The sequence below is a fragment of the Ziziphus jujuba genome, chromosome 3 (genome assembly GCF_031755915.1).
Source record: "Ziziphus jujuba cultivar Dongzao chromosome 3, ASM3175591v1".
In the NCBI taxonomy this organism is placed as follows: Eukaryota; Viridiplantae; Streptophyta; class Magnoliopsida; order Rosales; family Rhamnaceae; genus Ziziphus; species Ziziphus jujuba.
In genome coordinates, this window is record NC_083381.1 from 6379557 (window position 1) to 6395947 (window position 16391).

The 16391-nt window shown below is 33.4% G+C and overlaps 1 protein-coding gene across 1 annotated transcript; it reads right to left on the reverse strand.

Annotated features, from left to right (window-relative positions):
• Positions 1-2672: 2672 nt before the first annotated feature.
• LOC107434864 (MDIS1-interacting receptor like kinase 2-like) lies at positions 2673-5921 on the reverse strand. Its single transcript, XM_060815876.1, has 3 exons — positions 5660-5921; positions 3314-5224; positions 2673-3058 (listed from the first exon to the last, which is right to left on the reverse strand). The coding sequence occupies exons 1-3, from the start codon at positions 5919-5921 to the stop codon at positions 2673-2675; spliced, it is 2559 nt and encodes an 852-aa protein (XP_060671859.1).
• Between the last annotated feature and the right edge of the window lie 10470 nt (positions 5922-16391).

Here is a 16391-nt window from a genome sequence, read left to right on the forward strand (position 1 = left end):
GAGGCATTTGAGTTCCTTGATTTTGCTTAGCTTGACAAAATGTTTCAACATGACCTGATATGAACCTAGAGTGATTTGCCTCTAAACCCTTAACAAGGATTGATTTGGACGATCTAACTACAAGTTATCAATGGAAAACCTTGACTCTTTACCTATATTTGAGGTAAGAACCTTGGTATGATGAAAATGCCACAATAGAATGCGGAATAACTTATTGATAAGTTAAATTTGAATTCCACAAACAAAGTTTGAAAAGTTCGATCGAGCTCTTAGAGAACTAAGAGAATCACTCTCACTTTTTTAATCAAAAATTGTAATCTCTCTTTATTCATAACTTATGTGCCTTTAAATAGGTAAAATAAATTACAAAGTTTTCCTAAACTAATATGGCCAAAATTTAGGTTTAGGAAACCTAATTTGGTTAAGTTTAGGAAACCTAATTTGATTAGGTTTAGGATACCTAATTTAGTTAGGTTTAGGAAACCTAATTTGATTAGGTTTAGGAAACCTAATTTGACTCCTAGTTTCCTAATTTAAATAGCCTTTAATTCCTTGACCAGTCAACTCTAACAAAAAGAGGAAAGTTATTTAAAAACCTAATAAAACTAAATTAGAAAAGTGAGATAGGCAACATGCCAAAATCCAATCAAAACATAAATAGAAATTTAATGTGTCCTAACTATAAGATTCGGCCAAGCTTAGTTGAATGTCATATAGGAGCATATCACCTTCCACGTGGCAAAAGTGCCACATCACCATGTTGTAGGATGGCATGTGTTAAGCTCTCTTTCATAGTGGCATCCTCCATCCCAATCATATGGACCAATTTTGGTTCATCTTTAGTAATGAACTTGCTTCCTTGAGATGTGAACACCTCCTGGATTAAACCATTTGGTGCTTCTTTGAACTGCTTTGCTCTAGCTCTGATTATCAGTTCTATAGAGATTTGAAGTGGCTCTCGACTCTATCTTAAGGTGCTCTTAGTCACGTCCTCATCATAACCAACCTTGTTGCAAAAGTTACATTAATAGACTTGTTTTCCTTTGAATCAACAATCTTTTTGAGGATGATTTGTTTTCTTACACAGTTGGCAAGGTGAAATTTTTTTTTTGCTTGTTGCTCTTCCTTTGGAATTGGCTTGAAAGCACCTTCAACATGCTCAAAATTTTGAATTGCATCCCTTTGTTCTTGGCCTTGTAATTACTTATAATTTAGCAATAGAAAGAGTAGTCAAATTACAAGATTCTTCCATTGCAGAAATTTTTTATTCAAACTTTTTAGGAACACTCACAATAGCTTTTTCTATAACCCACTAATCAAGAAATTGTTCACCAGCAAGCCTAGTTTGATTCATGATATTCTTAACATTGGTCGCATTATCCAACATCTCAAATTCTCTTTTGAGGGTTGAAAGTTTGACAAACTTCACCCCTATGCTTCCTTCAAACTCCTCTTTTAATTTATCTCAAGCCTTTTCGCAGTGTTACAATCAATGATCATTGAAATAATTGAATCAAAGACAACCGCATGAATGCGAGACAAGGCCCGTTGTCCCTTTGATTTTTCCTATTCATGTTGCCTCATCTAATTTAGAGTCAAATTTGTAGGCAAAGGGGCAGTCACTACTTCATTCATCACATATTCCTAAACATGAAGTGCCTTTCAAATAGGATTGCATCTTAACAACTCAAAATTGATAGTTTTCACCATTAAATTGAGGGACATAGAAACACCAAATTTGAAGACATAGTGAAATAAAAAGGAAAAAAGAAACTAAAAAATCATCTCTAAAACAAAAATCATAGACCTTTAAATCTAAAACTCTGAAACCATCGTTGAAAATAGGCTATGTCACTACTTTTGAAAACAGAGTTGTAGCAGCCAAAAAAATAAAATAAAATAAATAAAATTGCAAGGTAGTAAAATTGAAAATAAAATTTCAAAGTTATGTTAAACTTTGAAGAAATTAAAATAAAGTTCCAAAATTTGTTAAACCTTGAAGAAAATAGAAAATTGGAGAAGAAAGTAGAAAAAATATTGTATTGATAAAATATAAAATTTGAATATGCAAAATAAAATATAAAATTTGAGTAAACTAAAAATATAAAATCTCTGTACTATAAAAAAAAAAAAAAAAAAAGAAGACAAAGTCATATTTATAGGCCTAAAGTCCTAATTTAACTTGGAATAGGAAACTTAACTAATATAAAAAAATAAAAAATAAAAAATAAAGAAAAGAAAGCAATATAAGAATAAGAAACTAACAAATATAGGAAAATGACACTAATTACAAATAATTATAACAAAATCCTGAAAGAATGTGGCTGCTGAGGTCATTCTAATTGGCTTCCATATAATAAGTTAAAGCAATATTTGCAAAGTCAGCATGCAGGGTTTTTCGTATAATCAAGCCATCAAGTCCATACTTCGCTGGAATAAACAGTGAGACAGTAAAAATTATTGAGGACGCCAAAAAAAATAAAAAAATGCCGAGTATATATGCCCTATAGTACAATAAAGAAAATCAAAACTAATTCATTATTCATTAGTTCCCGGATGTATTTGAAGCTACTGGGAAAAAAATACAGGTGAGAGTATATTGGAAACATAAACAAAGAATACAAAGGAATTCATAAAACACAAAAAATGAAACAAGATAGGATTGTAACTGCTCATGATGTTGAAGTTGGGGGATAAAACAGCTGCTCCAATGTAATTGTATGAAGAGGCTCTGATAAAGATGGTAGTGAAGTTGACAGCTTATCACATACATCTTTCATAGTTGGCCGAGAACCTGGATCTGGTTGCAGACATGCAAATGCTACCTTCACAATGGAGACAACTTTCTCTGCTACTTGATTCTTTGGTGGTGAGAGTCGTTGATCCAATAAATCCTTAAGTAGAATTTCAAGAACAGCTGGTGGTGATGAAGACGATGATGACGCTGACAGAGACAAGATTAGATCTCCTGGATGCTTTCCCATAATCAGTTCCAAAATTACAATTCCAAAACTGTACACGTCGCACTTCTCATTTACTTCCATTGTGTAAGCAAGCTCTAATCAAAGAAAAAGCCTTTTAGGTTAATATATATATATATAGCATTGAATAATGATTTTACTGATTGCCCACTGCTCCTGTACATTTCTCCATTGCAGTCTATAAATGATCAATTAAAACATACCATCTCCATTTTAATTCTTATTTCTATAATGAAATGGATATCTAAAATATGAACTTAAAGTTTACTAAAAATTACAAAAAGATGCGTTCAAAGTTTATCAAGTGAAAGTCAAGTTGATGGAACACTTACCTGGGGCTGAGTATCCAAAAGTTCCTGCAAATGGAGTCCAATTTGATGAGTCTGGATCTACAGTTATAGCAGAACCAAAGTCAGAAATGTGAGCTTCATATTCATCATCCAACAAGACATTCCTACTTGATATGTCTCTATGAATGATAGCTGGACAACATTCATGATGCATATAGGATATGGCATTGGCCAAACCTTTCACAATGTTCCCTCGCTTTCTCCATCCCAACTCTAATGCCTTCACTTCAATGCTCAAGATATCTGATAAGCTTCCCTTTTCCATAAATCCATACACCAAATAAGAGTACCTTGTGTGTGAACAAAACCCTTCAAGCTTTATAATATTTCGATGCCTTGCTCTTGTCAATACATTGATCTCGCTAGCAAAAGCTTCTCCAGCATCCAATATTCCATCATTTGTGTGGAATTTCTTCACAGCAACAACTTGACCAGTTGACAATTGTGCCTTGTAGACGCTCCCATATCCCCCAACTCCAATGCAATATTTGGAATCAAAGTTCTCAGTGGCTTTAACTATTTCTTCATGCACCTTTTTCCCATCATGGTTCCATGATACAAAGTAAGTTTTAATTGGTGTCTCTCCTTGCCCATCCATGATCATCTCTCTCTTTTGGCAGGCGAAAAGTAGGCCAACAACGATAAACAATAAAATTAGACCTCCCAAGATAGAGACTACGATTAAAACTACAATTCCATTGCTACCTTTCTTTTCCTCCATGCGGCAAGTCTTTAGGCTAGTGTTGTTTCCACACAAACCTTTATTATTTCCCAATGCAGCCATCGTAAAGGCTTTGATTTTCGGAATTGGACCTTCCAACTGATTGTATGACATATCAACATAAGTCAAGCTCAACATTTCTTTATATGTAGCTGGAATGGAGCCAGAAATATTGTTGTGAGAAATGTCCAATGTTTCTAAATTTTGTAGATTTTGGAGCTCGAAAGGCAACTCTCCTCCTAGCAAATTGCTACTTAAATCTAGATTTTGAAGCGGCCGTAAATTCCCAATCTGAAATGGAATAGCCCCACCAAATTTGTTATTTCTCAAGTTTAAATCAGCTAGCTTGGAACATTTTTCTAAATCTTTAGGAATTGATCCACTCAGATTGTTTGCTGAAAGATCAAGATATCTGAGTTCCGATAACATGCCAATCTCTGATGGAACTATGCTTGAAAGACTATTGTTGTTCAATTTGAGTTTGAACAAAAATTTCAGCCGCCCCAGTTCTTTTGGAATGTTTTCCACAAGATGATTGAAGGAGATGTCTAGAATACGCAATTGGGCAGCTTTCCAGAGTTCAAGAGGTAGACTACCAGAAATTTCATTTTTGGAGATATTCAACAAAGAGAGGTTACTACATTTTCCCCATTTTTCAGAAACCTCGCCAAAAAACTTATTGCTACTCAAATCCATATAATACAAGTTTGGGTATATTCCAAACATTTCTGATATGTTTCCTGTAAGCTGGTTTGCTTGTAGCTCAAGTCTGATCAAACTAGTGCAATTTCTCAAGCTTTTTGGGACTGGACCTATAAAGTTATTATCATATGCATAAAACTCTAGAAGTTTCCTACCAAGACAGACATTTTCTGGGAGATATCCAGACAAGGAATTTTCATCCAGTTGGTAATACTCCAAATTGGTAAGATTGCCCATTTCTAATGGCACTGATCCATTGATGTTGTTCATGAAAAAGCTTAACCATGTGAGGGATCTAAGTTTCCCAATTTCAATAGGGATAGGGCCAGATAACTGATTTATTCCCAGCTCCAAGAACTCGAGCTTTGTCAAGTTTCCCAAAGAGGAAGGAAGGAAACCAGAAAGCAGGTTTCCATATAGGTATAGACCGGTTAAGTTTTTGATATTCCCAATTGATGCAGGAATTGAGCCTGAGAGATGGTTGTCATCCAAATATAAAATATTTAATGACAAAAGATGTCCTAATTCTTTCGGCAAATGTCCAGACAATTTGTTTTCACCGAGGCTTAAATAGGCTAAATTGCTAAGGTTTCCAATGGACGTAGGAATTGAACCTAACAGACTATTATTACATGCATAAAAGTCCACAATGGACCGCAACATGCCTATGTCATGTGGTATAGACCCATTAAAATAATTGGAATCCAAGTAAAGGAATTGCAAATTTTTTAAAAGGCCTATTTGTGGAGGAATATTTCCAGACAGACTATTTATACTCAAGTCAAGATTGGTGAGTTTAGAAAGGTAACCAATGTGAGATGGTATGGTACCATAAAACGAGTTGTTATATAGAATAAGTGTGAATAAGTTGGGAAAAGATGAAAAATTCAAGTTTTGGAGCGTACCTCTAATACTACCATTTGCAAGGTTTATCTCAGTAACACTCCCTACTTTGTTACAGTAGATGCCAATCCATTTGCAAGGGCTGTTAATGTTGTTTGTTGTTGAAAATTTTGAATAAAGCCTCCATGAATCGAGCAGAGGATGAGAGGTTGAATTGTCAAGGCTGTTCTTCCATTTGAGAAGGGTCTCTACTTCTCTGTTATATTGAATTTTTTCACTAGAGGAACAACGAAGTAGCAATAGAACGATTATAATGATGGTCATGATCATAATATAATTATGAACATCAAAAAAGAAACAGGAGAAAAAAAAAACTTCGTCGTTGAGATTTTTAAGAGTGCATTGGCCTAAATATATATCCTGTGTTGGAGAAAAATGAAAATGATTAAAGAGTATGTAACATTATTTTGTAGCTCAATTTTGAACTGGTTTTAATATAAAAGCCTGCCAAGCCGCATAGTTTACAATGGTAAATGTTTCCTATTTTTTGGTTTTGAAGTCGTAAATGATTTATATTCGTTCTCATTGAATGTTCAATGCAAGGAATATAATATTAGTGATTGTTAAATAAAAAAGGATTATTACATTTATCTTTTCTCCCAAAATTGTAATTATTTTCTTCCTTAAATATTTCAAACTTGTGTATCGCATGGAGCATTCCGAGGTTTTTAAAATTTTGAACGTATATAATTAAGAATCAAACAGAAAATATAGTTTTATACACCTCGTCCAACCAAAAAACACCATAGTTATACATATTCTTCATTCTTCATATAGTAAATTATTTAGCAACTTGAAGTTGGAAATTGATTAAGGAACCCACTTTTGTCGGCTACACAAAAGGAGTATGTATGTAGTATGGGCTTTCATTTGTGGGTAGAAAGGACTTTTGGGTACTACAGCTACTGAATAACCAATAAATACATAAAATAAACAATAAATACACACGATATAAACATGAAACAAAACATATAAGTTTCATGTCGGTCGTACCGACTACATAAGTTATACTTTAGAATAAAGCAATATTATAGTCATTAAATTGTTAATTACCAAATTTACAAGTGAATGATGTGATGAAAAATGATATGATAATATAGTTCTAATTTATATTTGTAATTTCATGTATTTTTTTTTTAATAATTCACTTATTTATATTTAAGTTATATTCATTTTTATTTATATTTAGATATGTACTAATTTTTTAATCAATAATATATATTAAAACATTATTAATTTTACCAGATACACGTTTTTGATAAATAATTTGGTCCACAACATTTAGATTATTGTTGGTCGCAGAAACTATAGTTTCGTATAGTGCAGATTAAAAAAAGTATATTATGAGGAAGTGCTTTACCTTACCGAACGCACCGTTCGTTAGTATGATAAAAAAATTCAAATAGAACCAAGAAAAGGAGAAGGATAATTCAACAATTTCGGTGCAGATAATGATATTATATCACCCATTTTTCTTTGTTTAACTTTTTTAATTAATAACTGGAAGCACAAAAAAGATTTATCTAAAAAATTCTTATTGAATTGAGAATATATTCCTGTATATTTTGAAGTAAAAAATGTTACTAGTTAGAAATCTTCTTGGTTATTCTAATTTTGAACCTTATTTATTTATTTATTTTTGAGTTTCCTACCTTCTCAATCTTCTTCAATATGTTTGGACATTTTTGTTTAAGTGGTGGAACAGGCGCAAAATTGCTTTTGCATATTTTCTTTAGGAAATATAAAAGGAAAGAAATAAAAAATCTTTACAAGTTTTACTTATTTTAACTCGTTTTAGTTAATTAGCTCCAACTTATGACAATGTACTGCAATAAATGGCCGACATACATCGAGAAATGAAATTTTTTTTTTTTGAATTTTTTTATCATAAGAAATGAAAGTTTCACGTAATTATAATTAATAATGTGATGTTAGTCTAATTAAAATTTAAAATATGAGAAATTAATTAAAAAAATTCCAATATTTAGAATACAAATATGAAACATGAAGTTATACTAAAAAAAATATGACGTTTCTATAGAAACTTTTATCAATTAATGGTTTGCTAATATTGCTAATGTTAGACCAATTAAGTTTGCTATAAAAGATAAGTAAGGTTAGCTCAATTGGTAAACCATATATATCTATGATTAAGAGTGATTTGAGATACTAAAATAAGGGGAGAAATTATTGTAAATGATGAAAAAAATTATTTTTTATTTATTTATATATTTGCTATATTATATAATTCTGTAAACTACTTTTATTTTGAGCAAGTAGAGCCTCTGTATAAGAAAATTTATGGTCAGGGTACTCAAACAGATTGTTATATATTTATCTAGTTTTCTAGTGGATCTATTTGTTTCTTAAATATAAAATTAAAAAACAAAAATTGAATAACCTGATTAATCAAAAATTCGAACAAATTACCCGTCTCTGCACCATGCCGTTTAACCTTCGGGTTGCACCATGTCATTCATATTTTGATTTTGATTTTAACTTTAAAAGGATTTGTCTGTTTATTTGGAAATTATAGTATTTCCATTTCATATTTTAGATGAATTTAAGTTACAAAGGTGCTTATGCTTGTAGGCTATATTGTATTTTGTAGCTCCTTGCAGTTACCTTTTTCAACATCAACATTTAGGTGATCTATTAGCATCTGAACCGTCATTAATTTGTGGATTTCTGGTTGGTTCATACTTTTATCTGAGAGAAATTTAATATATTTTTTTTGGTCTTCGGCTCTCTTTAAAAAGACCTTTGATTTCAGCAAAATCAAGACATCCAAAATCATGAATGCAAACTTTTTGCTTGTTATGATTTGAGGTTAAACCATATTTTGTCTATATGACTTTGGAGATGGTAATATTGAAGGGTAGAAAAGGTAACTTGGCTGCAATGCATTTGATTCTTTTGAGATTATATACAAATGCTGTGAACATTGGATCTGTTATTGCAGGGATTGTGATTATAATTGTTGTTCCAGCATTATGGTCCTAGAACTAAGTCAATATGGAAATGGTTTTAGTAAAAATGATGTGACTCCAATTTTTGTTTCAGTTCCATCTATTAGTAAATTAAAGAGTGTCAAGAATTTGTTTTGTTCAGAAAGCTAGAGGCAACAAAATCAATCTACTCATTAACTACTTAACTACGTAGCATAACAAAGTCCTAGTATATCCAATGACAATATCTGCCCCCAAGAATCCCTTTAAGATTCTCAAGTAATCCTATCTAGGGGAAATTCCACCAAACAATTCAACAGTGTATTCAGTAGAACCTGCCCTCAAGTGTGGATAACCAAATATAAATGTAATACTACCAATAACCAAATGTTACTACAATTATGATCAATGTAGATCAAAGCAATTTATGAGATTTTTTAGAATTAAATAAATACACACAAAATGAATAGTATAAATGAGACAAAAAAAGAAGAAGAAAGAAATACAAAATACTATTGATGTGAATCACCAAAAGAGATGTGATGCATGATGGGAGTTGCCAGCTAACTGTCTAACTTAGAAGAACTGATTGAAATAATAAAATATGAGATAAAAGTATCTTAGTAAGTGGATAATTTAATATACAAAATAGTTGTTTAACTTTTGAAATTCATTTCTCTGAAAATTCTTCATTTTCACACTTTGAAATGTTTCCGGTTCTGAAAATTCTTTCATAAAACCCAGAATCATAACCCTAAAGATGTATTGGATAAAATTTGATACTTGATGAATAAATCAATGTTTAAAACCACTTAAATGTGAACAATTAAATACGACAAAAGCATAATTAACATGTACATAGAACATCATACTCAAGCGCAAACCATATGGATATTATCAGAGAAAAATAACTAAATAATGTAATTAAACCATTATATTTACTTATAATTAATTCCATCAATAAAGCATCTTCACAAATATAAAATCTATCTTTAAAACGTGTGTACCATATGGTCTACCTAGTATCACCGAGTGGCCATTGGCATCCTAAGGCCCCATAGGACAGAAGGAGAAGGGGAAATGCTCTTCATGACCCTTTAGGCTGGGGGAAAAGGGGAGGACGGAACGTCATTATCACTCTTTAGAGGATGACAAAATAGAAAAATAACACGCCAATAATCAATGTATGGGATAAGGACACATATCTCCCTCATGTCATATGGTCATAACCAATATCCAGAGGAAAACAAACATCTATCTCATCAAATGAACAAGGTGGAGAATAAGTTTGCATATCACCCTCTTGTCATGTGGCTTGCTTACTAGTACCATATGATATACTAAGCCAATCAACTAAATACCACAATTCATATAGATACGTGTATATATTCCATAACCTCAAGTCTCAGTTCAGTCAATCATTTCATATAACCTTTCTCTGTTTCACTTTCTTAACCAATGATTCCGATGTCATAAAAATGAGTCAATAACAACTAGACTAAATCATCAATTTAGATATTAGGACCATTAAATACCACAATTCTAAATACCAGATAAATGTGTTCCATAAAAAAAAAAAAATACAATATAAATGAACAAGCCATAATTCTACACCTAATGCACAAAATTTACCTCACAATACTATCAAATTTCACTATTTTCAATCAATGATTTCTATTTCATAAAATTTTGGTTAATATCAATTGGACTAAATCATCAACTCAAATACCTAAAATATTTAAGAGTTAAGATTTACAAGTTTACCATGAACATATTAGAGTTTTAAATTATTTAACATCTTACCAAAAGTTACATGACATTATAACATTTATGTTTATATATTCATATGCCACAAGCATAATTACTCAAAATTTACACATGGATTCAAAATCATGGAATTAACATTCAAACATGTCTATAATATTTTTGAAAATAATTTAACTCATATATACTAATGGTCACACTCCTACTTAACTATAAAATCACCATTAGGTTAAGTACGGGTGCTTAAAATATTATTCAGGCTTCCAAAATTGTATCTAAAGACATTGGTGAGCTCCAAATGTTCTAAAATTAATCCTACCAATTCATGATTACAAAAATTAAAATATCAAGTGGTCCAATTACATTATACCTTGTTGGACCTGGTGCCCAAATAGAGGTTTTTCATCCTATTATCAATTATGAACCTTCTAATGGGTTCTCATAACATCTTGAAGTGCATTAACAACTTCAATGTAGTCCTAGATTGTCCAATCATAATCCAATTTTACCTAGTATATACATAAATTGACCCCATATTGATTAAGTACTCAAAACTCAACGATAATTTGCAAATCATGTATCAATTGAAAGCCCATGAGATGGTAACATATGATTTGCTCACTTTACCAAAACGAAGTCGTTGGTGATTTGAAAATGCATGTAAAATTTTGGTTAGATTTTGAGATTTTAGATTTCCGAGATGGTGAGGAAGTGAAGTAAATAGAGGGCATATTTGAACTTGAGCAATCTAAAATAAGGAGGTAAGACTAGACCCATGGCCTTAAGTGGTCAAAATCTAGCTAATTTTTTGGTAACCAGAAAATTTCGATCTCATGAAAAAAAGGCCCAATCCTGGCATGTCCATGGATGATTTGGATTGAAATTTTGTGGTTTGGTTATATTTTTGATGTGATGACTAGTGTGGGCGAGTACGGGTACTAACAGGCTATCTAGTATCTAATCTCACATTACCCTGATATAAATCAAGATATAGTTAAACTATAATGATAGTTACTCTCATAACATTGAGGCATTTTTAGAGCGGTTGGCTTTAAAATTTGAAAAAACTCTGAAGTTAAGCATGCTAAAGCAAGAGTAATCTAAGGATGAGTGACCTACAGGAAAGCTCTGAATAGAAAACCCTATACCAAGTGTGGTGGTTAAATTGGGAATAATAATGGCAGAGAATGATAGATTCGCCAATTGAGGCGAGGTATTACAAATGGTATCAGAGTCTGTACTAGATCAGAATTGTAACAACGAGGACGTTGAGCCCTAAATGATGGATTATGATAACCAATGTGGGCAGGTGTGAGACACTATTAGGCCACTTAGTATTCAATCCTACATTACCCGGGTGTAGATCAAATAATGATTCAAATACAATAATAGTCACTCTCTTAACATCAAGGCTTTTAAAAGTGATTGACCTCAAAGTCTAAAAAAAATTACTAAATTAAACATGCTCAAGCAATTTCATATCCCTAGGCATGGGTCCCGATGCATTTATATAGTCATTTGTGTCAAACCCAAATAAAGATAAAAAATGATATTGGTTTAAACACTAATAAAATACTAATACCCAAAATTTCATAAACTCATAACTTTTAAATCGTGAGTTAGAATTTGGCATGCCACTAGTTTATAAATATGTGTTAACAAGCTCGCAAATGGTAACCAGTCAAAATCAAAACTTGACCATATAAGAAGTTAAGACCAGTCAAAATCAAAACTTGACCATATAAGAAGTTAACTCTAGGACCCATATATGGTCCTGATGGTCAAACACTATTAAACTTGCAAAATTTTTGGTATTCTCTAGCATAGGTTGTTACCTCCAAGCTAAGGCTATCCTATTATACAAGAAAAGAAAACAATTTTGAGACTAATGAAGAACAACATAGTGAAAGAAAATGCACACACATAGATTACAGCAAACAACGAGAAACTATAGCTATTTATAGGGTCCATGTTGGGGAATGAAATAGCTGTATTACTATAACCTTATGAGAAGGCTTCGATAGGCCTAAAATATTATGATTTTATGCCATCTTTTGTACCTAGTGTTTGTTAGTTTATATTCATTTAAATATACAAATCTACTTAGTTTTAAATTTTTCCAAATTTTAGATAACATAAGAAAAAATTGAGGAAAAAGCTGAAAATGCTGGAATTTGAGTAACAATTACGGTTTGTCATATTTGAAACTACATGTGGAATTTTGAGGTGATGCCAGTTGGGGAATTTTCTAAGACATCAAAGTTTATCTTTGAAAAATTTCTTTGCAATCCAACCAGCCAATCAATACCAATTTAATTTCGAAATTAGCACAAGTGCATACTTTGATAGATTTCACATTTTTGTAGAAAAATTGACTTCTGAATGTTTTCTCAGTATCCAAACGCTTATTATCTATCATGTATGCATTGAAAGCTAAGACACAAAACTAACTTTTTTGAGTGGAATCATTGAAAAATAAATAGATAAGGGTTCCAAAAAGTGTTTTATACCTAGCTTATGTGAACAATGAAAAAATATGAGATAACATCTAAGTGGAACTTACTTGGAAATTGTCCTATATGGTGGTCTTCATCAGTGATGGAAATATCGGTATCGACAGAAATGTCTAGGATATGATTTTATAAAAATATCGATTGAAATATCAATTTCGACATGAATATCGATACAATTACGGAAACTATAAATATTTAATCTAGAGTATAAATTTTTATATATAAAATAATCAATATAGTAAAATAATATAAAAAATATAATAATTATAATAAAATATTCTATAAATATTAAAAATTATTGTAAATAAAAAATATAATATTTTTTAACATCCAAATATAGAAAATTTAACAAATAATACGAAAATATACAAAATTTTAAAATAAAATTCATAACACATCATCAATATTAATTTGCATTTAAATTATGTGTTATTAAAAACAATAACCTATTTTCTTAAAGTTTAAACTAAGAAAATTCATTTTGAAGTATTCATTCCAATAGACCAATAAAAAGGATGTTTATTTCGGTCTAATGGGTCAATTCAATCTCAAGCTCATATGACACAATTCATTGGGTTGTTAGATATAGGAGTCCAAAATACATATATATATATATTAATTGTGCTTTTTATTTCTAAAAGTCTTTTTTTTTTTTTTAAATGTTGAATACTATTTATTTTTTATGAACTTTTTGTTCTTTTATTAGATTGGTAAGATCCCCAGTAACACTATACCTAACCTTAGCAAAAAGAAATCGAGAGAGATGAGAGAGGAGTACATGAAAACCATGTCACGCGTTAATGGAAACACTAATAAAGCACAGCTGTCTCCCAATCTTTCACTCCACCGCCATGTGAAGTCTGTCCACTCTCTCCCTCTCTTCCAAGCCTCTCCAAAATCTAAGCAAAGCATAGATCAGACCCAAACCTCCACTCTCACTTTGCCCAGCTCTCTGCTTCCCCCCCCCCCCCCCCCATCATTAATGGCTTCTCTGATGTTCCTAAGCTTCTAGCCATTTCCACAAATATCAGTGACATATCGAAATATCAGTGACATTTCCTAAGCTTTCCATCGAAAAACCACCATTACCACAAATATAGGCGATAACATCGACGTTTCCATGGCAATTCATGACAATTCGGACAGACATTTCTTTCCTCCCCTATCGGTGTCGATCCTCACCAAAATTCGACATTATCGTTGATATTTCTCTAAAATCGATGACTTTTTTCACTGGTCTTCATGGACATTTTAGAAGATATTTTGCAACATCATATGGCAAATAGAATGCCACATTAATGCCTAGTTTGAAGCTTCAAAACTGATTTTAAGGAAACTTGCACACCAAATAAATGCAATTTCAAAATGAAAACCGACACCCAAAACCTAGGGATTTGGAAGGCAGCTGTTAAGTAGCAAGAAGAGGTACTTTGGCACTTTGAAATTACAATTAATAAGTCAAAAAAGAGTCCCAATAATATGAAAAATTCAGTTAGCCCATATTTTCCATAATAAAAGTGATTTTTGGAACTCTAATTGACTTAGAAAGGAGGTAAAAACCCTAGTCCTACTTGATTTGGGAATCAAGGCTTCAAAATTATATAAAATTGGCTTAAATTGCAGCCTTCACAATCCACATATTCACCAAAATACATAATAAAGAATTTGCAACAAGGTTAAAACAATGATTGAAAAGCTGGCCTCAAAACTTTGGATGTCCTAGTAATTATAAGCGAAAATGCCAATTACATGACAAAATTGGTCACTTTGCAAAATTTTATCTCTCTCTTAAGCAACAGTGGACTTATTCTCCCCTTCGCTCAACTCCATCAGGTTTTTGTCCACATCCACCAACTCATGCCTATCATATTAATCCCACTAATCAAGGAATTCTTGAGCATCGAACAGCTCCTCCTTATCCGTCCAATCTAACTTGGGTTCTTGACTCTGGTACTTCTTGTGTAACACCCCGTCCCAAATCGTACCGGAATCCGTGCACGTTGACTGAGGTTGACCGTTGACCGAGTGGGTTAAAAGTTGACTTTTTGTTCCAGTTGGAATTTCGAGTTGACCAGGGTACCATGGTGAAGTGCATGATGCCCCGAGTTCGTAGACTAGTAGCACGTCGAAAACGGAGCTACGGTTTGAAAGTTATGGGCAAAACAAGTTGAAGTTCAAACTATCCAAAAGGTGCCGGGAGTTGACTTTTTCTTATGATGTAATTTTGTGTTAACTCTTGTATGGTTGTAAAGTACTCGTCGATACGAGTTCATAGACTAGCGGCACGCTTAAATCGGACGCTTGGTTAAAAAGTTATGGACGTTTGAAATTCACCGGATACCGTATTATTTTAATATATCTGGCTTAAGTGCACAGTGATGCCACGTGTCATCTTCTTATTGGTCCACGTGGCATGAACAGTGTCACACAGGGATTTTTATTTGATAAAATTCTCGGGGAAGAGAGAGAAAAAGAGAGAGAGAGAGAGAGAGTCCGCCGGCCACCAGAATTTTTCAAACTTTCCGGCCGTGTTACTATGCACGCGCTGGTCAGCAAGGTTGCCCTCCCCATTTCCAGCAAAACCTCCAAGTTTCACGGCGAATGGCCGCCGGACGTGCCCGGATCGGACGTCCGAAGATCGGCGGCGAGTTTTTCCCTCCACCGCCGGCCACCGCAAATCGACCCACTTCCGGCCATTTTCCGGCCACACGCGCCATACACCCTTCACCCTCTCCTCAAGTCCGGCCGACCCACCAAAAAGCACGGCCGTCGGACCACCAATGCGCCGGGATCGGAGCGTTTTCCGGCGAGGGGCCGGAAATCTTGAAACCGTGATTTCTCTGCCGTCCGGCCTCCGTTTTGCTCACCGCCGGTCCCGTTGGATTGCTCTCCTCACGATCTACAAGTTTGCAAAATTTCAAGGCCAACGGCCACCGCACGCGCCGCCGTCGGCGACGGTTGCCGGTGACCGGTGTGGCTCCCCGGAAAGTACTGTTCCGGCGAGTACCCAGTTTTCTGGCCGGCTCCAGTCCGCTGTGTTCGACCTCCTGAACCCGAATCCGGCATCCGTTTCCGCCAATTCGTGACGGTTTGTGAGAATTGCGAAGCCGAAACCCGAAAAGCTTTCCGGCGAAATTCCGACCCCGTCGGGTACGATCATCGGAAATTAAGACCGGATCTGTGATCAGCATCACTCGAGCTTTGATTCGGTATATAATTCATAAATTTTAGATATCGTTTGGTGTTCGCTCCCCGGGTACCCATTTGGAAATTACCCGAATAAAATATTAATATTTGTGGTTTGGTACTGTGGATGTTTTAGGTGCACGTGCGAGTAGCGGAGTCGATCCTGCGGAGGATCTTGATTGAGATACGTGCATAAGGTGAGTGACCCACCTTCAAATTAATTTTGGGAATTTAAATCTGTGATTATTATGTGCGATTTAAATATTGGAATTTAAATTCTGTGTGCCAAATATTTATTTGATTTATTGTGGAATTATTGGTGA

Bases quoted from the DNA above. Each gene is read 5' to 3' on its own strand.
- LOC107434864 (XM_060815876.1), bottom strand. From the start codon at position 5,921: ATGACCATCATTATAATCGTTCTATTGCTACTTCGTTGTTCCTCTAGT. The intron at 5,225-5,659 runs GTACGCTCCAAA...ACCATCTCTCAG, and splicing joins TGCAAATGGTAGTATTAGAG to GCTCAATTCCTGCATCAATT. The intron at 3,059-3,313 runs GTAAGTGTTCCA...TTCTTTGATTAG, and splicing joins TTTTGGATACTCAGCCCCAG to AGCTTGCTTACACAATGGAA.